Source organism: Haliotis asinina, chromosome 11 (assembly GCF_037392515.1).
Source record: "Haliotis asinina isolate JCU_RB_2024 chromosome 11, JCU_Hal_asi_v2, whole genome shotgun sequence".
Taxonomy (NCBI): domain Eukaryota; kingdom Metazoa; phylum Mollusca; class Gastropoda; order Lepetellida; family Haliotidae; genus Haliotis; species Haliotis asinina.
In genome coordinates this window covers 44,101,535-44,126,198 of record NC_090290.1, presented here as the reverse complement: position 1 = coordinate 44,126,198, position 24,664 = coordinate 44,101,535, and the positions used below count along the sequence as shown (strand labels likewise).

Genomic DNA, 24,664 nt, shown 5'->3' with positions numbered 1-24,664 from the left:
GGAGGAATCTCGATCAGATAGATTTATTCATCAGATTTTAAGCTTATTCGCAGATGCAGGTACCACATAGATCAGACGTGAAAGCGTTTGGTGAAGTGTTTATTATTTCTAATTTTCATTCAACAGATGCCATAGAAGTTAGTTCTGGAAGCTGTATTTTGCGCCTTCTCTCAGGTTTCATCCATTTAATAGGTAGAATTATAAATGTTGTTAAACCAATTCCCGATTCGGATATCATTCCATACTTTTAACTCGCATCACAGGGCGCTGCCATATTTGTGTCATTGAACAGGCTTTCGCTCGCAGGGGTCGTTTCGAGGGTAGGAGCTTGCGTGGTTATGCAATCCTTTTCATAATTGATGGTTTCATTAAATCAGTTTTCGGAAAGAAATTAATCTCTCCCTGTCTTCGTGGTTTAATACGACCTCAAATTCTTCAAACTGTTTAAATATTATGCATATGCGACCAAGCCTACTTCAAACCATGCGATGCAGGCCTTCTTACAATCTTAGTTTTATTTCCGAAGTTGATAATTTTGCTTTGAATATTCATAGAAATGACAGTGCATATAACATTCAGTGAACTCACTAACAGACCCAATAGGGCAAAAGTATACAAAATATAGATATATTTTTGCTTAAAGTGAAAGACAAGTTAGTAATTCGGGAAAACTTGTTTTAACTTTAAGGCGTCGCCGTTGACATGGTACTACAAACAGCTTATCTATAGTGTGGTCAAACATTTGCCTTCTTAACGGAAGTCCATGATGTAGAGCATTAAGTATAATAAAGAGAATGCAAGCTACTATCATTATTGTCCTTGGCAGATTAATTTTTCATGAAAAAGATATTTGTAATTGAAGGGCATTTCAAGGCTGAGCACAACCTAACTCTATCTTTATGATGCCCATTACAGGAACTCGCTAATCATTCTTCTGTGGGAAGAGGCATTTATCAATAACACTGACAACCTTCACACATCCTTAAGAATAAATTGTCAGTGTCTTTCAAATCACAGTTGGTGTTCTTTTAATGAATGTTCCATGGACATTTGGGGTAGAACAGGTCTTCAGCAACCCATGCTTGCCACGAAAGGCAACTATGTGGCTTGCTGACTTGGTTGACACATCATCGGTTCCCAATTAAGATGCTCATACTGTTGATCACTGGATTGTCTGATCCAGACATCATCATTTACAGATCGTTGACATATAGCTGGATTATTGCAGAGTGTGGCATAAAACTAAAATCACACTCACTCACTCACAATTTTAATGACTGGTGTTATTTTCTGTTTTCAGCGTGACCTGCTGACTGATCAGGATGCTGCCTCTGATGCCCGTCAGGAGGGTGCTGTCGGCACACAACCTGCTGAGGCATGCATGTAAGTATGAGTTGATTGCAATTTTCATGACCAGAGGTACAGCTAAACTGCCTATGTGTGTAAATTATGCAAATGAAAGCTCAATTCCTTTTATGTCTATAGCATAATAGTATGCTTTATTTTTGGAAATTCTGAATAAATGTGATCGTACAGTAATGTGCACACACAAAAATGTCACATCTTGCATACTGGTGGATAGGTAAATAACTTGGGTATATTGTAAGGTTCTAATGCAGGACATGAACTTCACAACTTGCAATCTTTCTTGCTGTTTTTCACATTGCAGATCAAATATGAATAACAAACACTAACATTTAAACTTTATTAGATTTTTAGAATTGCAAAAAATAGTGGAAAATGGCAAAATACCCAGTAGGCTTTGAGTGAAGTGAGTACAATTTATTTGCTTACTGAAAGGAAAAAAGAAGATACCCCATTGAGAGAAAAATGAGATGGCCATGACTCAGTGACCCAAAATGTTATCTTTAGCTCAGTCATGACTGAAGTGCTGAATGAACATGGACATAGCTTGTATTTTGAGCATGTCATGTATTTTTTTGAGAAAGTCTTTGCAGATTGTTTGTCATGACAGTACTATCAGTTTGAGTGAACAGGGCATTTCCAAAGTGGAGTGAAATCTAACTGTGAACATGATGAATTTGTGATGGAAGGAATAATAAGTAGACGCTCTTGGTAATGATTGGCATTTTCAGTTTTCATTCTTCTTGTTGCAGTGCGAGCTAACTCGACAGGTGCCCCTGAGAAAATAGAAGTATTTGTAGATGATAAAAGTGTGATGGTAGAACCAGGAATCACAGTGCTGCAGGTATGGGATGTCTTTTTGGAAGTGGAACTGGAAGTAGAATGCCAGTCACCAGAAATTAAATTTAGTCAATATTCTCATGACCAATCTTACCATGTTTATCCTGGATATGATACAGAATGTGTGGCCAAGTAAATGAATGAGTTTAGTCTAAAGCAGCTCTCAGCAATATTCCAGCTATGTGGTGGTGTCTGTAAATAATAAAATCTGGACCAGGCAATCCAGTGATTAACATTGTAGTAGGGGTAATAGTAGCAAGAGCTAATGACCCAACCAAAGCCTTATTGTTTTAAAACCCCTATTCCCTATAGGGGTTTTAAAACGCTTTCAAGAAATGTCTCTACAAAGCCTTATTTAATAAATAAGGCTTTGGTTGGGTCATTAGCTCTTGCTACTATTACCCCTACTACAAACATTAATAACAAGATGAATACTGATCTATGGAATTGGGATATGATGACCTGTCAACCCAGTCAGTGAGCCTGACCACCCAATATCGTTGGTCACCTCTTGCAACAAGCATGGGTTACTTGTGGCCAAGCCATCACAGAAGCATCGCAATTTACTCTGCAATTTACAGAGTTGTGCCCCTTTTGCAGACCAGGATAGATGTTACATTATGTTCCTTTGTTTATAAATGCCATACTGATGTTTATAGATATCAACAAAGATATGAGATCTTTGATGTATATCACACATTCTATCCTCCCTTCCTCATACAGCTTATAATCCCATCTGAGAAATGTTTTTAGAAACTCATTTCAAATAAATGTTGGCTTGTGTGAAGTGCAGTGTTGAGTTTCTTGTTGCAGGCCTGTGCTGAGGGTGGTGTGGAGATTCCTCGCTTCTGCTACCATGACCGTCTCTCCATCGCTGGGAACTGCAGGATGTGTCTGGTGGAGGTGGAAAAGTCGCCCAAGGTACTTCCTGCTTTTGTGTTGGATGTACAATGACCCTAATTGCCCATACTCACGGGTGCTCGACTGGGATGTATTTATAAGTATGACCTATATACAGAACATACACAAAGGTTGGCTCGGTTTTGGTCTGACAAACACTTCCATCGTGTGGCTGTTGAAAATACTGGGCAATTTTTACTCTGTTGACCACTGCAAAGTACCTTGCATATCACTAACCTAATGATTTTATTTCCATTTAAAGCTTTCAATAATTTTACAGGCCATTCTTGTACGAAGTCAGAGCATATGCCCTGATGTTAACAAATATCAGGTAGTAGTAGAGGGAGTCTCTGATTGGATGATATAGATGCACGTTGAAAGAAGTGGGAATAATGGAAGATGCTATCCAATCAGGCAGCCAATTTGCTTCGATTTACTGTCACACCTTTCTACATGTTATGTATATAGGCCATACTTATAAATACATTTGAATCAAACACCTGTGCCCATACTCTAGCAGTAACCCTCTGCAGCACAATGACACCTTTTCTGTGTGTTTGTAGCCGATTGCCTCGTGTGCGATGCCAGTGATGAAAGGAATGAGGATCAAGACAGACTCACCTGTGACCCGGAAGGCCAGGTAAGCAGCTTGCCACAGCCATGAAAAGTAGTTACAGAAAAGTAGTTACAGAAAAGTAGTTACAGAAAAGTAGTTACAGAAAAGTATGCAGACTATAATGATGACTGCATGGTTATTATGTGTGGCCAGCTGGATGTGTCTGTATCTGATCAGACTGCATTGTGAATCACCAGTTTCTGTGGCCCAGATCTGACATTTGTGAAATGTGTTTGTTCATTGAGATCTTAAGCTTGTTTCAGCTTTGTTTATTAGTTTTTTGGGACGAGGTATCGCTTGAATTTTGTTAACCAGAGTTAATTTGGACCTCTTGGGCTGGGGTTGGTTTTATTGATTGGTTTACTGATACCTAGGGATGGTGGTCGAAATAGGAATAAAATTGAAAATAGTTTAAGTGTTTGTCGTAACATTTGAGTATGTAGGTTTAAAAAACACATCCAAATTTTGACATTGTAAGACAAGAGTAATTATGGTGAATCCGTGTGTGACTGCGTTTTTTACACTCTAATAATCTGAAAAAGATATTGACATCACCTGTAGAATGCGGTTACCTCACTATTACAATCAATGTAGGGTTTTCATTCAGAGTTACCCCCTTCCATACTGGTTCCGGTTTCAGGTTATTGATTCATAGTCATGAATGTGATTTTTCTTCAAGTGAATTATTTATTTCTGAACCATTGCTGATAGACAACTGATTTTAATGTTGTTGATGTCAGTCGAAGTTTTTTTATCAAACCCCCCTTAACGAAACACACTTCTCATTGAAATTTTACTTTTATTTGCCATTGTCCAAAAGTAAGTTTTGTGTATCTGCAAACCAATTAATACAAAAATTTTGGCATTTTGGATAAAAGGGACAAGTTAGCTTGCAGTCAGTATACTGTCACTCCTGCCCAAACTGTTTGGAATATTGGGATGAATGCAAATGGACCATGTACCTGTAGAAATGGAACACATACCTGTAATTCATCAGCCTGAACACTTTCAATTATGTTGCTATTTTGTAGTAAGAGATGACTAATCGGTTGTCAGGCTTGCTGAATTTTTTGACACTTGACATCCTATCACATTTGCATGGATCGATGCTCATGCTATTGATAACTGCATCCAGATTCGATTACTTACGGACTGCCATATTATTGCTGGAATATGTCTGAGTGTGGTGTCAAGCAAGAAAAAAGAAAACCCCAAAACAATGCATCTACATTTGCACGTTTTCACAGTTTTCATGTTGCATCTCTGTATAAGATGAGTCATTGATCTAATCCACAGAGAGGGTGTGATGGAGTTCCTGCTGGTGAACCACCCCCTGGACTGTCCCATCTGTGACCAGGGAGGAGAGTGTGATCTGCAGGTGAGTACAACATACTTAAGTAGTTGACAGATTGAATATTGGGCCTGTAAGTCGCATGAGGTGCTACTACCTGTCCTAAGTTGGTTCCCAAGCGACAACATACGATGTGCGTGTCTGGGCCCAGCCTACTCCAGTACCACATTTCTGGTGACCACATATTCAAGAGCCAGTTCTGGTTCCAAATTGTGTGACTGCCAAATATGACTTTTCAAGAACAGATGAAGTCAACAGCCATGCTTTGCTGTTGCAGCTGTAGACAATCACAATAATCAACTAATTTGGTTATGGTTAAATTTGAAATTTGTTATTCGTGCAGGGATTTGGAGAGGAGATTTTGCCAATGGGCCATTTTCAGGATTATTAGCCTTCTTCTGAGTTTAGAATGGGCCACTGACTTTCTATCAATAGTGAACTTTTAATGTGTTATTATCTATTTTAATGTGCAAAATGGCATATGGCCCCTGCCCTTCCTAATCCCTGTTCCTGGAAGAATTATCAGTTCCTTATTGTCAACTGAGTGACAATCCAGAGAAAAGGTATAAAACGTCTGTCACTGAAAACACTAAGGTCTAGCAGGCCCTGTAATATAACAAGCCGTCATCATGTTCTCATGAATGGAATGTCTACCTTGATAGTGGAGGGCTCAATTACCATCTGTCATGTCTGTCACTCTGCTGTTGAATTTATTGTATACTCTAAATTTGTTGTGTTAGGTTTGGGGAATGAAGTGTTGACTAGGGGTGAAACGGTACACTCTCACCATGGTATGGTATGTATTGCGGTACAAAATAAATCAAATAAATTAACACAACACATAAGAACTGGATAGCAAATGGCAAGTGATCCTCCACGCAATCATTGGTATTGTTTACAATAACATGCATACCAGATATCGTGCAAGACGACTCAGGTTGATGACAGTTTAGCCCCATGTTCACATGTCTATATATAACACTTAACTTGCCCTGGCACGTCATCATATTCATAGATGACCAGTTGTTGAAACTTATCGAAGTGTAATATGAAGTGTATGAAGTGGATTGTTTTGTTATTTTAGTATAAGTGAATTGTTGCTGCTGATAATTTTTTTTAATATAGAAATGACACTGATATGAGCTGCAAAGTTAAACACTGATTTTTCAGTATATCGTCTTGTAATCAAATACTGTGGATCCACTACGAGGGGATATCAAAAAGTTCCAATTATCACCAAGACTCATTCAGAGTACAAACTGTATTTTGTTTTCGTGTCCTTATGACTTTTCTACATAACCATCATGAAAGGCTAGTATGCTTGTCGTAAGAGGCGACAAACGGGATCGGGTGGTTAGGCTCGCTGACTTGGTTGACACGTCATCGGTTCCCAATTGTGCAGATTGATGCTCATGGTGTTGATCACTGGATTGTTTGGTCCAGACTCGATTATTTACAGACCGCCGTCATATATCTGGAATATTGCTGAGTGTGGCATAAAACTGAACTCACTCACTCCCTCAACTTCCCGCAGGGTGCCGTTTTACCTCTTAGTGTTGCCAACTGACATTTGTTTCATATGATGTGATTTGTATGGTTGTTTTCAGGACCAGTCAATGGCTTTCGGGAGTGACAGAAGCAGATTCACAGATACTCACTTCACTGGCAAGAGGTGAGACTTGTACCAACGATTAATAGTTCAGAACATATTCTTTGTTTTGTCCATAGTGAAGTCTTTTCTTTGTCTGGTTACTTGGGGCAGTGGGGTAGTCTAAAGTTAAAGCTTTCACTTTTCATGATGAATGCCTGGGCCCCGTTTCACAAAGCTCTTGTAAACTTAAGATCTCGTAGCCATTCTCGTAGCATTCACAGCTCCTGTACTATAACGCTGGAGGTACGAATGCCCATGCAGGCATGTTGCTTTAATCTTGAATATGGCCTTAAACCCTACTGGAACCATTAAGGTCCCAGGGTAGAATAGGCCTTCAGCAAGCCATGCTTGCCATAAAAGGTGACTGTGCTTATAGTAATAGGCGACTAACGGGATCGGGAGGTCATGTTTGCTGACTTGGTTGACACATGTCATCGGTTCAAAGTTGTGCAGATCGATGCCCATGTTGTTGATCACTGGATTGTCTGGTCCAGACTCGATAATTTGCAGACTGGCGTCATATTGTTGGAATATTTCTGAGTGTGGCATAAAACTAGACTCACTCACTCACCAAACCCTATTGCTTGTTGGAATTTGGGGTAAGAAGAGAGAGTGATGACAAATTCACTAGCCAATCGGGCCAGTGTGTATGGTGATTTACTGACCCTACTACATTTTTACTAGTCACAGGACAGCAGGCCATCCGTTATTTCACACACTGCAAAGGTAACAGGTGGTCAGGAACAGTCAGTTGGTTGATGGCATATAACTTTCTCCAACTGCAAGGATTTATGTTCACAATATTAATCACTGAATCATGTGAATTATCTGATCCAGACTCAGTAACATAGTGACATCATTTGGCTGTAAAAATACTGATTGGCTTTAGTAGCAGAAAACAAGCTTTTTCAGCTTGTAGGTTAATTAGTCTCCTGTATTAAGATGTCGTCATATGTCTGTTTTGTTGAAATTCCAGAGCTGTTGAAGACAAAAATGTTGGCCCCTTGGTGAAGACAATTATGACCAGGTGTATTCATTGTACAAGGTGTATCAGGTGAGAAGCAGTATATACTGGTCTCATTGCAATCCGATCTCTACTATGATATGATACCTCTCTGTTTCTAGGACACCAGGCCCATGAAGGATCTGGGGTAGAATAGGCCTTCAGCAATCCATGCTTGCCATAAAAGGCAACTATGCTTGTCGTAAGAAGCGTCTAACAGGATTGGGTGGTCAGCTTTGCTGACTTGGTTGACACATGTCATTGGTTCCCAATTGCGCAGGTCAATGCTCATGTTGTTGATCACAGGATTTTCTGGTCCAGACTCGATCATTTATAGACAGCCACCATATACAGTATGGTTCAAAATTATTGAGAATAGCTAAAGCATTTCATATTATTAAACGAGAACAAATCAGATAAACTTGAATGTATTGTGAAAGTGAACTGACCTTTTCATGTTGTGTAGGTAACAATTTAATATTTTATCAAGTCTCCTTGAGCTTCACGGCACAGTCTAAGACGGGTAGGCATACTTCCTATCAGAAAGGTTAGTGTCTCGTGAGTTATGCTGTCCCAGTATCGGACCACTTCTCTCTTCATGTCTTCAATTTTTGTCAACCCCTTTTGATTCACACATTCCTTCATCATCCCCCAAATGTTCTCAATGGGATTTAAGTCAGGACTATATGCAGGAAATGGTAATGCAGTCACATTTTTCTCCTGAAACCACTGCTTGGCATGTTTTGCGGTGTGTTTAGGATCATTATCTTGCTGCAAAATCCAGTCATTTCCATAAAACACATGTGCACTTGGAAGGAGAAAATTATCTAATATGTTAGTGTAGCGTTGACTTGTCAGATTTCCCTCAAACACACACAGCGGGGTCGTTCCTAATAAGGATATCCCTCCCCATACATGAAACTTTGGGCTGTATTTAGGTCGTCGATACAACGGTGCTGACGCAGACTTTGTCCATATTTTCACATTATTGGGATATACCCATACTGAGCTTTCATCAGTAAAAATCACATTTTCCCAGTCAAAGTTTTCATGTGCCAAACACCACTCAACACGCCTGTCTTTATGTTCTTGTTTCATGAGAGGAGAAGGAATTCCAGTCTTTTTCTCCCACCCAAGATCAATCAAATTTCTTCTAACTGTAGATTTTGATACAACTGTTGATCCCCTTTCTATCATTTCATACCTGATGTTGGAGATGCTTGCCCTTTGCTTTTTAGACGCTAAAATTCCCAGCCGGACGCGATCTGAGAAGTCCAATTTTCTGGGTCTCCCTGCTCCTTTCTGGTGCCCAAAATCCTTTCCCTCTTTAAAATTCTTCCTAATCCTATACACAGTAGAAAAAGGAGTTCTTGTTCTCTCTGCCAATGTATTTACATCATCAATTCCTTGATTACACAACTCAAAAATCAACCTTCTTTTATCTTCAGCAGACATTGTTGACAGTGCTGAGGAAAATGACGTCTGCTACAAATTCAGGGGAGGTAACTCTAATTGTACTATACTCAGTAGGCCAAGATGAGTTACCTCCTTTATACCATTACTTAGTTTTAAGTATCAGTGAATCAGTTGAGGTGTTAGGATAGCTGAAAGTAAGAAGAAAAATTCTCAATAATTATGAACCAGACTATAGCTGGAATATTGTTGAGTGTGGCATAAAACTCACTCACTCACTCACTCACTCACTGCTGACTGACCTGCAGCTGAAGATAGAAGAGATTTTCAGCTAATCTGTAGTTGAAGATAGAATAGATCTGCAATTGAAGATAGAATAGATTTGCATCTGAAGAATAGAATAGATCTGATGCTTATTATGGAATTGATCTGCAGCTGAAGATAGAATAGATCTGTAGCTCTCACCTAAATAAGCAGGGCTGTAGCTTGTCATGTACTATTGATGCAGATGAAAATACTGTTTTATGGTGTTATGGTAGTTTTATGAGTGAATCTGTGACAATCTAGTCGTTTTACTGGTTTTTGCTAACAGGCAAGTACATTAACTAACTCTGTTGTTATTCTTTTACAAATTTACAAGTTTCATAGTCATGATATGGCTGGAATATTGCCGATATTACTTACAATGGTAAGACATTGGTCAAGCGATTTAAGGTGCTCCAGTGAGCTTAAGGTGATGGGATTGAGCCCATCTGTGACTTGGTGTATAAAACCTATGAGTCAACTTTGTGTGCAAACTCTTTCAGTGTTGTCATAATGCCTAGTGTACAGTACACAATCCTCTGCACTTAAAAGAACCCACAAATCTGCTGGCATGTCGTATGCTGATGGTGGCCACATGAATACGTGCAAACATCTAGTTATGGGTAGAGCAACGTGCAGTAAAACGAGGACCAGGTACTGCCACTGTGTCCCTGTTCACCCAGCTCTGAATGGGTACCTGATGAGAAAGCCACATTAACTTGGTGTGCCTAGTAGGCTGCAAGAGTTGTATGCTCCCCTGGGTGTTGAGATTGAAAAACTACAATGTGCTGTTGAGATTGACATTCAATAATAAAGGGGATAAAACAAAGCGCCCTTGAGCAGTCGAGCTCAGCTGGATATTGATGGTATGCAAATACCATATAATGATAAATAATAAAAACTCAGTCGCTCATGCTGACTTAAACACTGATTCCTGATGTAGATGACTCTACCTTCAGGTTTGCTAGCGAGGTAGCAGGAGTTGATGACCTAGGCACAACCGGTCGGGGAAATGACATGCAGGTCGGCACATATGTAGAGAAGATGTTCAAGTCTGAATTGTCTGGCAATATCATTGACCTGTGTCCAGTAGGGGCTCTCACGTCCAAGCCGTACGCCTTCACAGCAAGACCCTGGGAGACAAAGTGAGTGACAGATTAGCAAATCCTAGATGAAAAAAATGACAGATTCATGAGATCACGTTTTCAACATGCTTAGAATTAAACCATCACCAAAATTTCATCCTGGTCTCAGGACTTAAGTAATATTTTTGAGACTTTATTTCCACTCCTGAAGATTTCACATTGGTCTTGTTCATAAGTGTGTGGAAAGGCAACTGATTATTGATCCAAGGTGGTTTCTGACCTGGTATGATTCACTTTTGTATATATGAATCATGATGAATTGAACTGTATCCGTCTGTATATTTAATTCTTTATTCATGGTCACTAGAATGAAATATGAACTATTTTGTTGCTTGTCTTATTGAGATTTTTAAAATGGACTATGCTGAAGCATGCACCTGTGTGCAACTTACATCATTTGGCCAACGCCCGTTACAGCACTGTCATTGATCTGTACGCAGCGTTGGTTACATTGTATTGTTTTTAGATCTGCATAAACAACCAAACGTAATGCCATGGCATGCTTTTATTTTACTTCATTGATGTACAAAGTATTCATAAATAAATGTTCGTATTTGTTTCTATATTTTCGTACAGCATATTGTGATAGCCTCATAGCAGACCTAATGGTTTTAGTGAAAGGAATCTCAAGGTCAGCTGGACATAGATCTGTTTGTCTGATTCTTGTAAGCATTCCGAGATAAATTTGAGGAACTCTGGGAACTTGGTGGAGAAATGGTCAAGTTCTTCGTTCCCCCTTGGACAGATAGTACAGTACATTTAGATGTGGCCTTCATGAAACCAGAAACATTAGATTTATGGATACAGTGAGACCCCGGATACCCAGATCCCAGATATCAGGAAACCTCGCTTCTGCTCAATTTTCATAAAGAAACAATCCCTTACATTATAAGAATGACTGTATAACAGATATGCAGTTTCTGTTTCTGAATGGAAAATTTTTCAAAGCAAGCTCCTAAATCAATACAGAATTGACTTGCTAATCGGCATGAAGCTTTGGTCTTCACTGACCATAAGAAGTGAAGCGCAAGAGTCTTGTCTTGACATGTGACAGGGTCTGCCAACCTGGATTGGTAGTGATTAGTAGGTCTATTTGACATAGAGTGAATTCCAGTTGTCATATCAAAGTGAACATGCTTTTAAACTAGAAGTGCATGTTCTCAACTGTTTCAACATCAAAGCCAAGATGACAGATATCCAGATATTTAGGTATCTGGACGATCTATGCAAAAACGAATGTGTCTGGATATCCGGGGTTCAAGGGTTTCACCACAGTGATCAATTTCTTTTCAGCTGTTTGTGTTTGTGACATGTAATAGTGTATATTCTGGTGTCTAGTTATCAAGTTGCTGTGTTTGTATGTGTTTTTTGTTTTGTGATTTTCAGAAAAATTGAGAGTGTAGATGTGATGGATGGTTTAGGCAGTAACATCGTCGTCACCATGAGGACGAATGAAGTGATGAGAATCGTTCCTCGCATGAATGAGGTCAGTTTGCTGATTTTGTAAGAGGGGCTTTGATAACCAGGGGTCCGTTTCACAAAGCCATCGTTGCACTGTGACAGTCGCAGGTCTTTGTTAAAGTATGGGAGTTACGATCACCTTAGCGTTACCACACTTTTGTGAAATTGGGCCCTGGAGCGCAAGTATGTGATGGTTAACAAATATATCGATGCATTCATAATACTTGCTGCCAATACAAATTGTGATGCATATTTATTTGTGTCAGTTTATGTTGTAGTTCTGTATTAATTTACATTTGAATACTTAAAGGAATACTTAACAGCACAGATAATTCAAATGATTTTGTTGGTATAGTTTAACCTACGTACATTTTAGTGAACAATTTTATGATCTTTATTTTCTGCTAAAGGTCTGTAGCCTACGAACAATTTACTGAACAATATTGTGATCATCATTTTCTGCTAAAGCACTGTAACCCATGTACAGTTTATTGCACAATTTTATGATCATTATTTTCTGCTATTGCACAAGATGTATAGTTTTATTCTTACTTCCATGAATGCCGGCAGGTATTGTCTAAGGTAGGCAAAGCATTAAAGCTTGCTAATCCTTAAACAATGGGGTATTATGGGGGACAGCTCCTATCTTAGGGTAGTGAAATTCAGAAATTCCTGAAGTGAGCAAGAGTTCAAATCTTTAAATCTGCTCTAATCTTTTTGTGTTGACACGAATTTGTCTGAAAATACGTGTTTGATTTGATTGAAATATGTGAAAATAGGTGTATGTGAAATTTGACGTAACATTTCATGCAATTTATTCAAATTTATACCCACTGAAATTCATATTGAGGACACTGAGGAGACTGTCAGAGTTAATGTAAACTCCCAGTGTGATTTACACTTGGATGTATTTACAACTACAAGTTGCATCAAGTGTCAGTTAAAATATTGAAATTGGAAAGTACAAATTTCCTAAATGATAGTATGTAGTGATAAATAATGATGTTGAAGGTCAACACATCTACTTGTTTCAGGCTATCAACGAAGAATGGATCTCTGATAAGTCCCGGTTTTCGTATGATGGCCTGAAGCGCCAGCGCTTGACGTCACCCTATGTGAAGAATGCTGAAGGGAACCTCGTGGCCACAGACTGGGAGAACGCTTTCATCAGTGTGGCACAGAAGGTAGAACACCTCTCAAAGTTGGGGCATATCGGTACTGTTTTGCTAACGTTTAGGGTTTAACAAAGTGGTGCCCTTCTTAGACCTGTATTGCTTCAGTCTGTCCTCCGACACCAAGCCAACATAACATGATATTTGTCTTAAATGTAGTTCACAGCAGCATTGAATCAAACTCTAGCAAGAGGCAATAAAATATGGTAACTGGTACCCTGCTTAACCATTGGCAATGGCTTGGCTTGGCTTGGCTCGACTAAAGTACTGAGGATTGTGTAATTTCTGCTTATAATTATAGACTTTGGTCCCTATTGCCGTGTACAGTGCAAGCTGTCTAAACTTGCACTCATAATCCAGTTTAGACAATTGTGCCGGATTGCAGAGCTGATTAATAATGAACAAGTCACGAATGAGACAGAGATTTTATGCCGGTGTTCACAACTTGCTAGATTGAACAAAGGCTGGTTTTGACAGCTTCCACCGTACACACATATAAATTTGTATCTGTGTTTCTACAGTGGGGTTGCTTTATGAGCGACGTTTCCAAGATGACATTTTGTATGCCACTGTCAGTGGGATATTCATGATAACCTGTGCAAAGTATCTCAGTGAGCTGCACTTGTGAAACCAGCATTAGTCTTTAGATGTACATGAAGTCACCCACAGATGTGTGCAAGTACATCTCTCTATTAGCAGGGGTGGTGGAGTATCCAAGGGGTTAAAGCCTTTATTTGACAGGCGAAAGACCCGGTTCACTTCCTCACATGGGTACAGTTTGGGAATCCAGTTTCTGGTGTGCTGGAATATTTGCTAAAAGCATCATAAAACTAAACCCACTCACTCACTCTCTGTAAGCATGAAACATGTAATGATCTTGTATCTTCAGTTCCGTGGAGTGAAAGGAGACCAAATTGCAGCTGTAGCTGGAGGTCAGGTGGATGCTGAGGCCCTCATCAGTCTCAAAGACCTCCTCAATAGACTCGGTAGTGAGGGGCTGTGCACAGAGGAGATCTTCCCCATGGATGGAGCTGGGTAAGTGGGTGTTTCATGGTGGTGTTTGGTTGAATCTTGCTGAGGGTGTTGTACAACCCTACTGTTCATGTTGATTGATGATTAGTGCTGCCAGTTGTGGTTGAATCTTGCTGAGGGTGTTGTACAACCCTACTGTTCATGTTGATTGATGATTAGCGCTGCCAGTTGTAAATGGCTTGAATATTGCTGAGGGTGAGTGAGTGAGTTGAGTTTTATGCTGCACTCAGCAATATTCCAGCTATATAGCGGCAGTCTGTAAATAATCGAGTCTGAACCAGACAATCTAGTGATCAACAACATGAGCATCGATCTGCGTAATTGGGAACCGATGACATGTGTCAACCAAGTCAGCGAGTCTGACCACCCGATCCCGTTAGTCGCCTCTTACGACAAGCAGTCACGTTTAATGGCAAGCATGGGTTGCTGAAGGCCTATTCTACCCCGGACCTTCACGGGTCGAATATTGCTGAGGGTGGTGTACATTCCTATCGTCTATGTTGACTAATGTGTAGTACCCCTGGCTAAGTTTGGCTTGAATTTTGCTGAGTGTGATGTACAACCCTACTGTCCATGTTGACTAATGGGGACTAATGGGATCAGGTGGTCAGACTCGCTGACTTGGTTGACACATGTCTTTGGTTCTCAGTTGCGCATATCGATCTTCTGCTGTTGATTTCCGGATTGTCTGTTCCAGACTCAATTATTTACCAATCGCCACCGTATAGCTGGAATATTGCAGCGTAAAACTAAACTCACTCACTCCCTCACAACTGTAAATAATTATGTGAGGATCAGGCCAGATTGTGATCAACATCATGAGTATAAGTGAATGCAGCTGGGATATGATGATATGTATGAACCATGTCAGCAAGTCTGACCACCCAATCTCTTTAGTTGTTTCTTACTAGCAGCAAGCTTTGTTAAAGACAGTCGAAGTAACCTTAGCCTCAGTTCTTTTCGTTACACTCCACCACTGAGTCTAACAAAACCTTATTGGAGGTCGCATCAGGTAAGCTTTGAGATTGACCAATCAGAACTCAGCTTATCAAATCGCGAAAATGGACATTTGCACATACCTTTGAACTTTTTATCTCGAAAAGGTTCGTACTGAACGATTCTGAATGCCATTTAGTGTTCAATCTCTTCCGGGTGATGCACACGTCGCACGTTACAACCATCATCTTTCTTTGTGGAGAGATCAGTGTCAGTGACCTAAATGTTTCTGTAAGTCTCTCCGATCCCTAAGTAGTAGCCGTTGTCTAATTGGTTAAATCTCTTTAACCGTCATGGTTAGGTTTCATTATCACATTTAACCGTCTCACTATTGATTGGACGCGACCTTCTATTAGGGTTTTTAAGACTCAGTGGTGGAGTGTAACGAATAACACTGAGACTAAGTTTACTAAGACTGTGTTAAAGACCATTTCTAATTCAGGTCTTCACGATTCTTAGGGTGTATTTGATTTTAAGAATTTGGGATTCTTGTTCAAACCGTTTTTTGATGAGGCCAAACGCTCTCCATTGCAGTTATTCACTTTTTGTACATGACTTGAATATTTCTGAGTTGTGGATATTGATGGTAAGTGCTGCCAGTTGTAAATGGCTGGAATATTGCAATGAGTGACTTACAGTATTGCATATGCTGACTGTGACTGTTGTTTCAGTACGGATCTGCGATCCAACTACCTGCTCAACACACGTATAGCTGGTATTGAGGAGGCTGATCTCCTGTTGCTGGTTGGGACCAACCCCCGCTATGAGGCTCCCATCTTCAACGCCAGGATCAGAAAGAGGTGGGGCATGTATGGCACACCAAGTATAACATGCAGGCAGAACCAAGTGTGTTAAAACGTTTTGTTATAAACTGTCTTTAACGCAGACACAATATAGTGTTAGGTTTCATTATCATATTGGCTCATATAGGGCCTTTAAGTTCTACAAGGTGCTACTCCCTGTAATAAGCTGGTTCCTGGCTCCCTTTGTGCACACCAACTTGCGCTGTACGGACAGGATCCAGGTTAACTTCTGGTACCAGATTTCAAAATTCGCGACTGCCAAATATAATTTTACTAGGCAGGACCAAGTGTACATTGTTGTTGGTCACTGAGCTTACTAAGGTCTCACTAAGTGTTGTGACCTACATACTGGACCTATTATTTGCCTCTCTCTCGTTTCGACTTGTGAAGGCCCAGGGTAGAATAGGCCTTCAGCAACCCATGCTTGCCATGAAAGGGATACTATGCTCGTCGTAAGAGGCGACTAATGGGATCCAGTGGTAAGACTTGCTGGCTTGGTTGACACGTCATCGGTTCCCGCTTGCGCAGATCGATGCTTATGCTGTTGATCACTGGATTGTGTGGTCCAGATTCGATAATTTACAGACCACCACCATATAGCTGGAATATTACTGAGTGCAGAGTAAAAGTAAACTCACTCACTCTTACTCCACCCAAATCTTTTACATTCTATCCTAAGTAGTGATTCTTTATTTTCTGCAGTATCTGGCATGACATGTTGACTCTTAGGTCTTAGGGATGAGTACATGCTGATCGTAAGATCTGACTAAAATTATTCTGTGAACCTGTGACTTCATTCACTGGATATTTCTGTCTAGACTGGTTTACCTACCAAATATCCTTTTTTGCCCCTTCTGTTCTTCTGCATGATGTTGGTTTTGTTTCAGCTGGATCCACAATGACCTACAAGTTGCAATGGTGGGGACACCGGTCGATCTGACATACGAATACGATGTGAGTCGGTGCTGTATCACATTGATAACAAGTGTTCTGTATTTGGCAGTGGTGATGAAGCACTGTTTCTCCTGCAGTCGAACCTTGATTTGGCTTACATGGATGTGTGGAATTCCCAGTTGTTTTGAACACATCGTCTTGTTAATTCCTTAAGCATTTTTCATTTGTACTCGGATCTATGGAATAGCATGTGATAAGTTCCTGGTTGCTTTAGATTCTTTTTGACATTTAAACGTCAAAATTAGGCCAAAAAATGTCCATAATGATTGAAAAAGTTTAAACATAATGTCCACATCAGCTGTCAGCAATGATTCAAAGAATCACGCCGATCGGACATCTGAAACACGATTACAAAATGATTAATGAACTTTGTGTATGTCTGTTGACTTGGTTTTAACCTTGTAATTGTGCTACTGACCACATGTCAATGGACATTTAAGGAATAACAGTGTTTTTGTGTTTTCCCGCCAAAAAAAATGGAAACGTGCTAAAAATATTTTGAGTGCATATTTTGGGGACATAGTTTCAGATCTACCTAATCTTAAAAAGTACCTTAAAACAGCAACATATAACAAAAGCAATAAATCTTGAAATGATTCAGGATTGTAATAAAAATTTCACGCACAAAAGATTTGGACTATATAGTTATTATTTTATTACTGCACACCTACCTCGAACATTAAGAAATAAATGGTGATAGTATTACCATTTACATTTGACCAGTTACTCACATTTAATGTGCCAAAATGTAGAAGATCTTAATTATTACAGTTTCTGTAAGAATGCATGGACACAATAGGCAAGTGATACTTCTCAGCATGGTATTTGTGTGTGTCAAATGTTATATTTCTGGTGTTTGCAGCAACTTGGTGACACGACCTCAGTGTTGGAGAGTCTGGCTAGTGGCAAACATCCCTTCTGTCAGGTGAGTCAGTGATACAAGTTAGGTTTTATGATAAGGCTGTTTTAGTGCAGCTGATGTGATAACACCTGGACTGTAATAGAAACACAATAGATGGGCTTGGATACTGGTTGGCCTGGACTGCACAGAGTGGACTAGACTGATTGAAGGGCACAAGCAGTTGACTTACAGGCAGTGGCCATGACATGACATGTTTTTGCCAGTGAATAAACATATAGCTGAAGTTACAGTCAACATTCCTTCAGGTCAAATCCCAAAACTCAAAGAGCAGCTGTCAAATGTTGAAGGTTTTAGTTGAAAACTATTTTGCTGATGTTTTTTGAGAGCAGTTGGGTAGCCTAGTGGTTAAAGCTGTGGCTCCTATCAGTGAAGGTCCAGGATCAATTCCCACATAGGTGTAGCCCATTGTGGTATTGCTGCAATAATGCTAATAGTGGTGTAAACTCACTCACTCAGTCACTCACCCACCCACCCACCCACCCACTCACCCACTCACTCACCCTTATGATTCTGGGGTGTTTATGATTTTAAAATATTTAGAATTCAGGGAGTTAAACTTTATTAATCTAATCTGTCTGAATCTGTTAAGTAAATGATTTCTTGTTTTGATGTTTTTCATGAATAATGGTCATGCTGAACTGTTGGTCTTGTGCTGGTATTTCACAGCTGTGCAGCGAAATAAAAACCTACTTGTTCATTACTGAAATAGAATTTGTTTTCCCAGTTATCATTGATGCTGTCACGAAGCCACTTTGTTTACTTGTTGCATTTGTTTGTAGACACTGAACGCAGCCAAAAAGCCCATCATAGTTGTCGGCAGCAGCGTACTGCAGAGGGAGGATGGTGCCGCCATACATGCCGCTGTGTCCACGCTGGCCGAGAATGTCCGCTCCAACAGTGGATGTGGGACAGACTGGAAGGTGCTCAACGTCCTTCACAGGGTAAGTTGGTAATCTTGGAAGTGTGGGGATGAAGTACACAGTTAAAGGACTTGGATGGTGGGCTGTTCAGTTTTTCCATAAACTTCTAACTGAAACTGTAGTCTCTTATTCCTTAGTAAGAACTGGTCCTCTGTTATGTGGTGGCGGCTGGTAGAGGTGTTTGGACATTCTTCACATGCTGTACAAGCATGACATGTAAGTTTGCAGCCTGTGATGTTCTTTTTGTGCCATGAACATTTAGTAATTGCTTTGATGTTAATTCTTTGATTTCATATTAAACTGTACAAAGTCCTTTGTTGTGCTTATTTCCAGCTTATCCCAACTTTCGTAAATAAGTACTCAGTCATAAGTAAGTACTCTGTCAGTTGCCCCAGTGTTTAAATCGTGAAACAAATATGGCTGAGAGGTTTCCAGATAATGCTGGTGTACTAAAGTCAAGGACCAAAGATAGGAATTTCAAACTCAGCCAGACTTAGATGTGTTTGTCTGATCCTTGAAAACATTCCAAGATAAACTGAGGAACTCTGGGAGCTTGATGGAGAAATGGTCGAGCTCTTCGTTCCCCCTTGGACATTGACATTACTGGTTTCACAGTGATAGAGCTGACACCAGTGAACTTAGTTTGGGGACATTTTGTACATGGTCTTTTGTGCTTGAAAACTCCAAAGTCAACAGACATTTGGCATGACCCAGGTGATAAATGTTAAATATTTAACCTGTCCTAATAAGTGTCAAATGGCACAGGAGAATGCCTCAAGGATATCAGTGCCCACGTTCCTTCCCCTCTTGATTTTGTCTGCGGAATTTAGGAACCTCTTGGTTTTGTAAGAAACAGTGGCTGTTTTCGCTTTAATCACTTAACAACTGCAAAACATCTTATCTCATCCCATTAATGCATGTTATAGCATAGCTAAATGTTGTCGTCTGAAATCATACAGTTTAATGATAATAGACCCCAGTGATCAAAGGACCAAGGGACTGCCATTCAGTTTGTACATGTCTATCAACCCCAGATCCCTCTCAGCTTTGGACAAGATCTCTAAGTCCTTGAAATCCCTTGTTTACTATAAGACATGCAATGGCTTGGGTGATCTCATAAAAAAGGGATCTCAACACCTTAGAAATGCTTTGGTGTTGGTGTGAAATGTCATTGATCAATGTCCCTTGCTTAAATTTCTTCAAGAAAACCATGTGATCTATTTGTAGGTTGCCAGCCAGGTGGCAGCACTTGACCTCGGCTACAAGGCCGGCGTGGACCACATCCGACAGAATCCTCCGAAGGTCCTGTTCATGCTGGGTGCTGATGAGGGGGCAATCACTCGAGAAGACCTGCCCAAGGACTGCTTTGTCGTATACCAGGGTGAGTGAGAGAGTGGCCGCATCCTTGGCATCTTTTGTTTGGTTGCTTAATGTTGTAGCAGTATCATAACAATACAGTCCCATAATCAAGTTTTGAAATACAAAATTGTGCTTTGAGCATATTTTTTTTTTGCACATTCAGCTATTTGTTCAGTGGAATTGTTTTGGTTTCCATTTTCATCATTTCTTTCTCAATTTGATATGTATACAACATAAAGTTTGAACTGGAAACAACCAAATTATTTTTGGGAAGTAAATTGTTTTGAAGTATGTGCTCTTCTGGTTATCCAGAATCGTGTTTCATACATACCACCTTGTGTTTTACGGAACTGTGGTTTTAAAGTTGACCAAGAAACTCTTAATTCACCTCATTATGACAGGAATCTCAGGGTCAGCCTGGCATAGATCTGTTTGTCTGATTCTTGAAAACATTCCGATATAAATGCGAGGAACTCTGGGAACTTGGTGGAGAAATGGCTGAGTTCTTCGTTCCCCCTTGGACAATAAAAACTGCTTTGAAATCATGACATTTTTTTGTGTTCTGTCATGTTTCACACTTTAATAATTGTGGGATGACAAAGTATGTGTGTGGGATCAGGTCACCATGGTGACAGAGGAGCTGAGATGGCAGATGTGATCCTCCCTGGAGCTGCATACACAGAGAAGGATGTAACATACGTGAACACGGAAGGACGTGCACAGCTGACCAGGACGGCCGTCACACCTCCAGGTCTGGCTCGGGTTGACTGGAAGATCATCAGAGCCTTATCTGAGGTTAGTACATAGTGTAAGCTGGATCAGAGAGGTTTTCATATGTTATGGTTTACACACCACATGCCAGAAATGTAAACTTAGTATTTGTTGAAATCTTGATGTTTGTGGTAATCTGTAACCCCTTGTGTTTTTATGAACTTGGAAACTCCTTGTTTAATTGCTTTTAAACCTATCTTCTTTGTCTCCCAGATAATTGGAGTGACCTTGCCCTATGACAAGATCACGGAGGTGAGACGGAGGCTGGGAGAGGTTGCCCCTAACCTGGTCCGGGTCGGCGATGTTGAGGATGCCAACTACTTCACACAGGCTCAACAGCTTGCACAAGTAAGGGTCTTCATTCAGTGAACCGTTTCACACCCGTCTCACTTTGAAGGAACCTATCAGAACATGAATCATGTGATACTTTAGAAGATGAGTCTTTCTTTGTGCTACTGAGTTACAGTTGTTGTTGGGTGTACAAGAACAGTCATCCTGAACGACTTTAGACACCGCAGAACGAATGTTCTTAGTTTCAGCTTGTAGAAGTCAGAGCTAGTGACATGTGTAACATTGATGTTTGTCATCTTGTGTTTGCAAGTACGTTGTGTTTGTGGGTGATGGTATATGTTTGTGTGGCATAATTAGAACTGACATATAATCTTCAGTGTGTATGTTGTGAAAAGTAGACGTCCTTCGACCATTATGATACTGCCCAAACTGTATGGTGTTATAGAAGATGGCAGCTGGAAAATCTGACAGCAGGATCCTATAAACCCTGTTTCACAAAACTCTGATAAACATAAGATTTCATAACTTTTCTTGTAGCATTTGTACCTCCAGTGTTACAGTATAGGAGCTATGAATGCTTCAAGAAAAGTTACAAGATCTCAGGCTTACAATCTCAGAGTTTTGGAAAATGGGGCCTAGGTTTGTTGCTGAAAAAAAGGTTTAGTGTTGCCGTCTTTCTTTGCCTTTTCATTAGGATACCAGCAGTATCCTAATGCGTGTATTGCTTGTCTAAGTCAATGAAAACATTATTTCCAATTTGTGTAAGCCTGCTTGTATTTGTATTGTAGTCAGTGAAGAAGTCTCTTGGCACCAGCCCGCTCACCCCACCTCAACAAGAACTGAAGGACTTCTACATGACTGATTCCATCAGCCGTGCCTCACAGACAATGGCCAAGTGTGTACAAGCCTCCAGTGAGCCTAGCAAATACTGAACTTATGTGTAGACATGCTGTTCGTGACTGTGCTTAAGACATCTCGTTGGTCAATCAGACCTGGTTCTGATTTGATGACAGATAAAAATCATCCTCTGTTCTGACTGACCAGAAATGTTTGGGAAGGATTTGAAAATATTCTGTTGGAAAAAAAAACAGTGCTGTTGACTCTTTGGCAACAAACATGAATTTTGTTGTGTTTTAGTCTTTGAAGGGTTAAAACTAATGATGTAATTTAAGAACATCTGTATTGAAATTTCTTAGACCTTCCATTATTTTGAAGCTGTCCAGTGTTCAGGTTAAATTCATTAAGTGCTACAGATCAGCTTGGCCTGTTACTGGTGAAAAGAAGCCCTATTCAGACTGTATATATTTCACAACGTATTTATGAATGGGCAGATTTTAGTGAAAAAGGTGTTTGTGAATTGGAGTTGTTAATGAACATTTGTAAAATAAAGAAAATGTGGATATAGTGAAAACTGGTTTGTTTTTCATGGACTCTGTAATGAAGTTTCACAGGACAGTGATCCTTGAAGATCAGAATTGTGAGAATGAAGTGAAAGATACAGTGATGAAAGCAGATGAAAGCAGTCAAAGTGCCCGTGATTGGGGTTTATTGAAGATGACATTACTCTTGCACCAATAAAGGGTTCTGTTGCCTCCCTTGACAGGTCTAGTTCTACTCCTCTAAATCAGAATCGCTTGTTCCCTGAACCAGTGTCGGATGCAAACATCTGGCCAGATAGACATGTGACAGCTGGGTTTGGATGAAACCCCTTAAGACTGTTAAGCTAAATAGAAAAGTGAAATGTTTATCGGGAGTTGGCGTGTCACTTTTATCTGTGTGCGTAAAAAGATTTTATTGACATTTTAAAAAATGATTTTGACTTTGATGTGTCCCAATCATCCAGTTTTCCGCTATAAGAATGAGTGTCTGTAAGAAGGAGTGACGGAATCTACAAATCATTAACACGTGCTAAACTTCCCAAGATGTTTTTCTGAGAGAAAAAATATAAAATGTGTTCTTCCATCCTCACTTTTTTCTTATCAAACATTAAGTTCTAAACTTTGTTGTGAATTAAAGCGTTTAGATGTTAAATCTTAGACGTGGAAAGCATAAGATGAGCCAGATTTACGGATGTCGACTTCTTTGTTGTGGGTAACATGCGGAGCGTGTGCTTGCATCAGGTGATGAAGGAGCAAGCGTGCGCTCCGAAACGTCTAGCCATAATAAAGAAGTTTACATTCATAAATCTGGCTTTTCTAGTGTAGAGTGTAATTTAAACCGTAAGTATAATCACGAAAACTCCATATGTGTTCTTTACTCAATATAAAGAAAATTCTTAGAAAAATATATTGCAATACATATCATTTGAAAAGCTCATTGCGATATACCGGTAATACGGTGCAGTCCAACTAATGGGACTGCATATAGTCAAGGTATCTGACGAAGAGCGGTCATGCTCGCTGACTCGGTTGACATATGTCATCGGTTCGCATTTCTGCAGATCGTTGTTCATGTTGTTGATCACTGGCTTGTCTGGTCCAGACTCGATTATTTACAGACCGCCGCCATATAGCTGGAATAATGCTGAGTGCGGCGTAAACTACACTCACTCACACATCACACAGAAGACGTGGGTTCAATTTAGTACATGAATACAAAGCGTAGTGCCCATTTCTGATGTCACCCACAGGGGATCGTATTGCTGAAAATAAAAATCCTTTATATGTATATGGATATCAGTGTAGGCTTGTTGGACCCAGGATGTTTCATTTTCAGCAAGTCACCTGTGCATAAAGGCGGCGCAAAATCATGCTCACACTCTGATTTTACAAACTGAAGTCCTATGGTGCTTGATCTTTTCAAAATGAGTTTCAGTACCAAGGCATCAGTTCACACGCTGTCGTGTTGAGCCAGGGCGGTGAGTAGCATGGTGATTACACTAGTCACATCATTCGATTCCCGACATTGATACAACATAGTAAGTGATATTGCTGGAATGTGTCCCGAAAGCCAAATCGCTCGATCATTTGAGTAAGAATAAACACATACCTCTTTAAACTTCATAATTATGTTTCCATCCAAGTCATTTCCTCTTATTTTGTTGATATACCTGAACTTTTATTCAGCAGCACCTAATTCCAAATCCAATCCACAACAAAAGTAATAAGTAAGCGAGATCTGTGTGTCGTTCATCATTTGAAGGGGCGGTGTCATAGTCTAGTGGTTAACGTGTTTCCGTAGACGACCAGGGGTTCGATTCCCAACATGGTGGCAGTGTGTTAAGTTCCTTTCTGGTGTTCCACGCTTTGATATTGTTTGAGTTTTGCTGAAAGCGGCGCAAAAGCATCCTCCTCTGCGGGGCCTCCTTCACTACATCTAACGGGGCCGTGCGTTAGCCGAGTGGTTGAAACGATCGCTTGTCAGGCGGAAGATTCGAGATCGATTCCCACATGGATA

The 24,664-nt window shown here is 40.1% G+C and overlaps 1 protein-coding gene across 1 annotated transcript; it reads left to right on the top strand.

Annotated features, from left to right (window-relative positions):
- Positions 1 to 233: 233 nt before the first annotated feature.
- LOC137255661 (NADH-ubiquinone oxidoreductase 75 kDa subunit, mitochondrial-like) lies at positions 234 to 22,679 on the top strand. The gene is made up of 20 exons (XM_067793138.1): positions 234 to 320; positions 1,301 to 1,383; positions 2,118 to 2,209; positions 3,019 to 3,126; positions 3,669 to 3,745; positions 5,018 to 5,099; positions 6,680 to 6,744; positions 7,700 to 7,777; positions 10,402 to 10,587; positions 11,974 to 12,073; positions 13,083 to 13,232; positions 14,110 to 14,255; positions 15,920 to 16,048; positions 16,939 to 17,005; positions 17,868 to 17,930; positions 18,707 to 18,868; positions 20,075 to 20,228; positions 20,826 to 21,001; positions 21,191 to 21,325; positions 22,057 to 22,679. Exons 2-20 carry the CDS (start codon positions 1,323 to 1,325, stop codon positions 22,198 to 22,200), a joined length of 2,175 nt encoding a protein of 724 aa, XP_067649239.1. The 5' UTR covers positions 234 to 320; positions 1,301 to 1,322; the 3' UTR covers positions 22,201 to 22,679.
- The last annotated feature ends 1,985 nt before the right edge of the window (positions 22,680 to 24,664 follow it).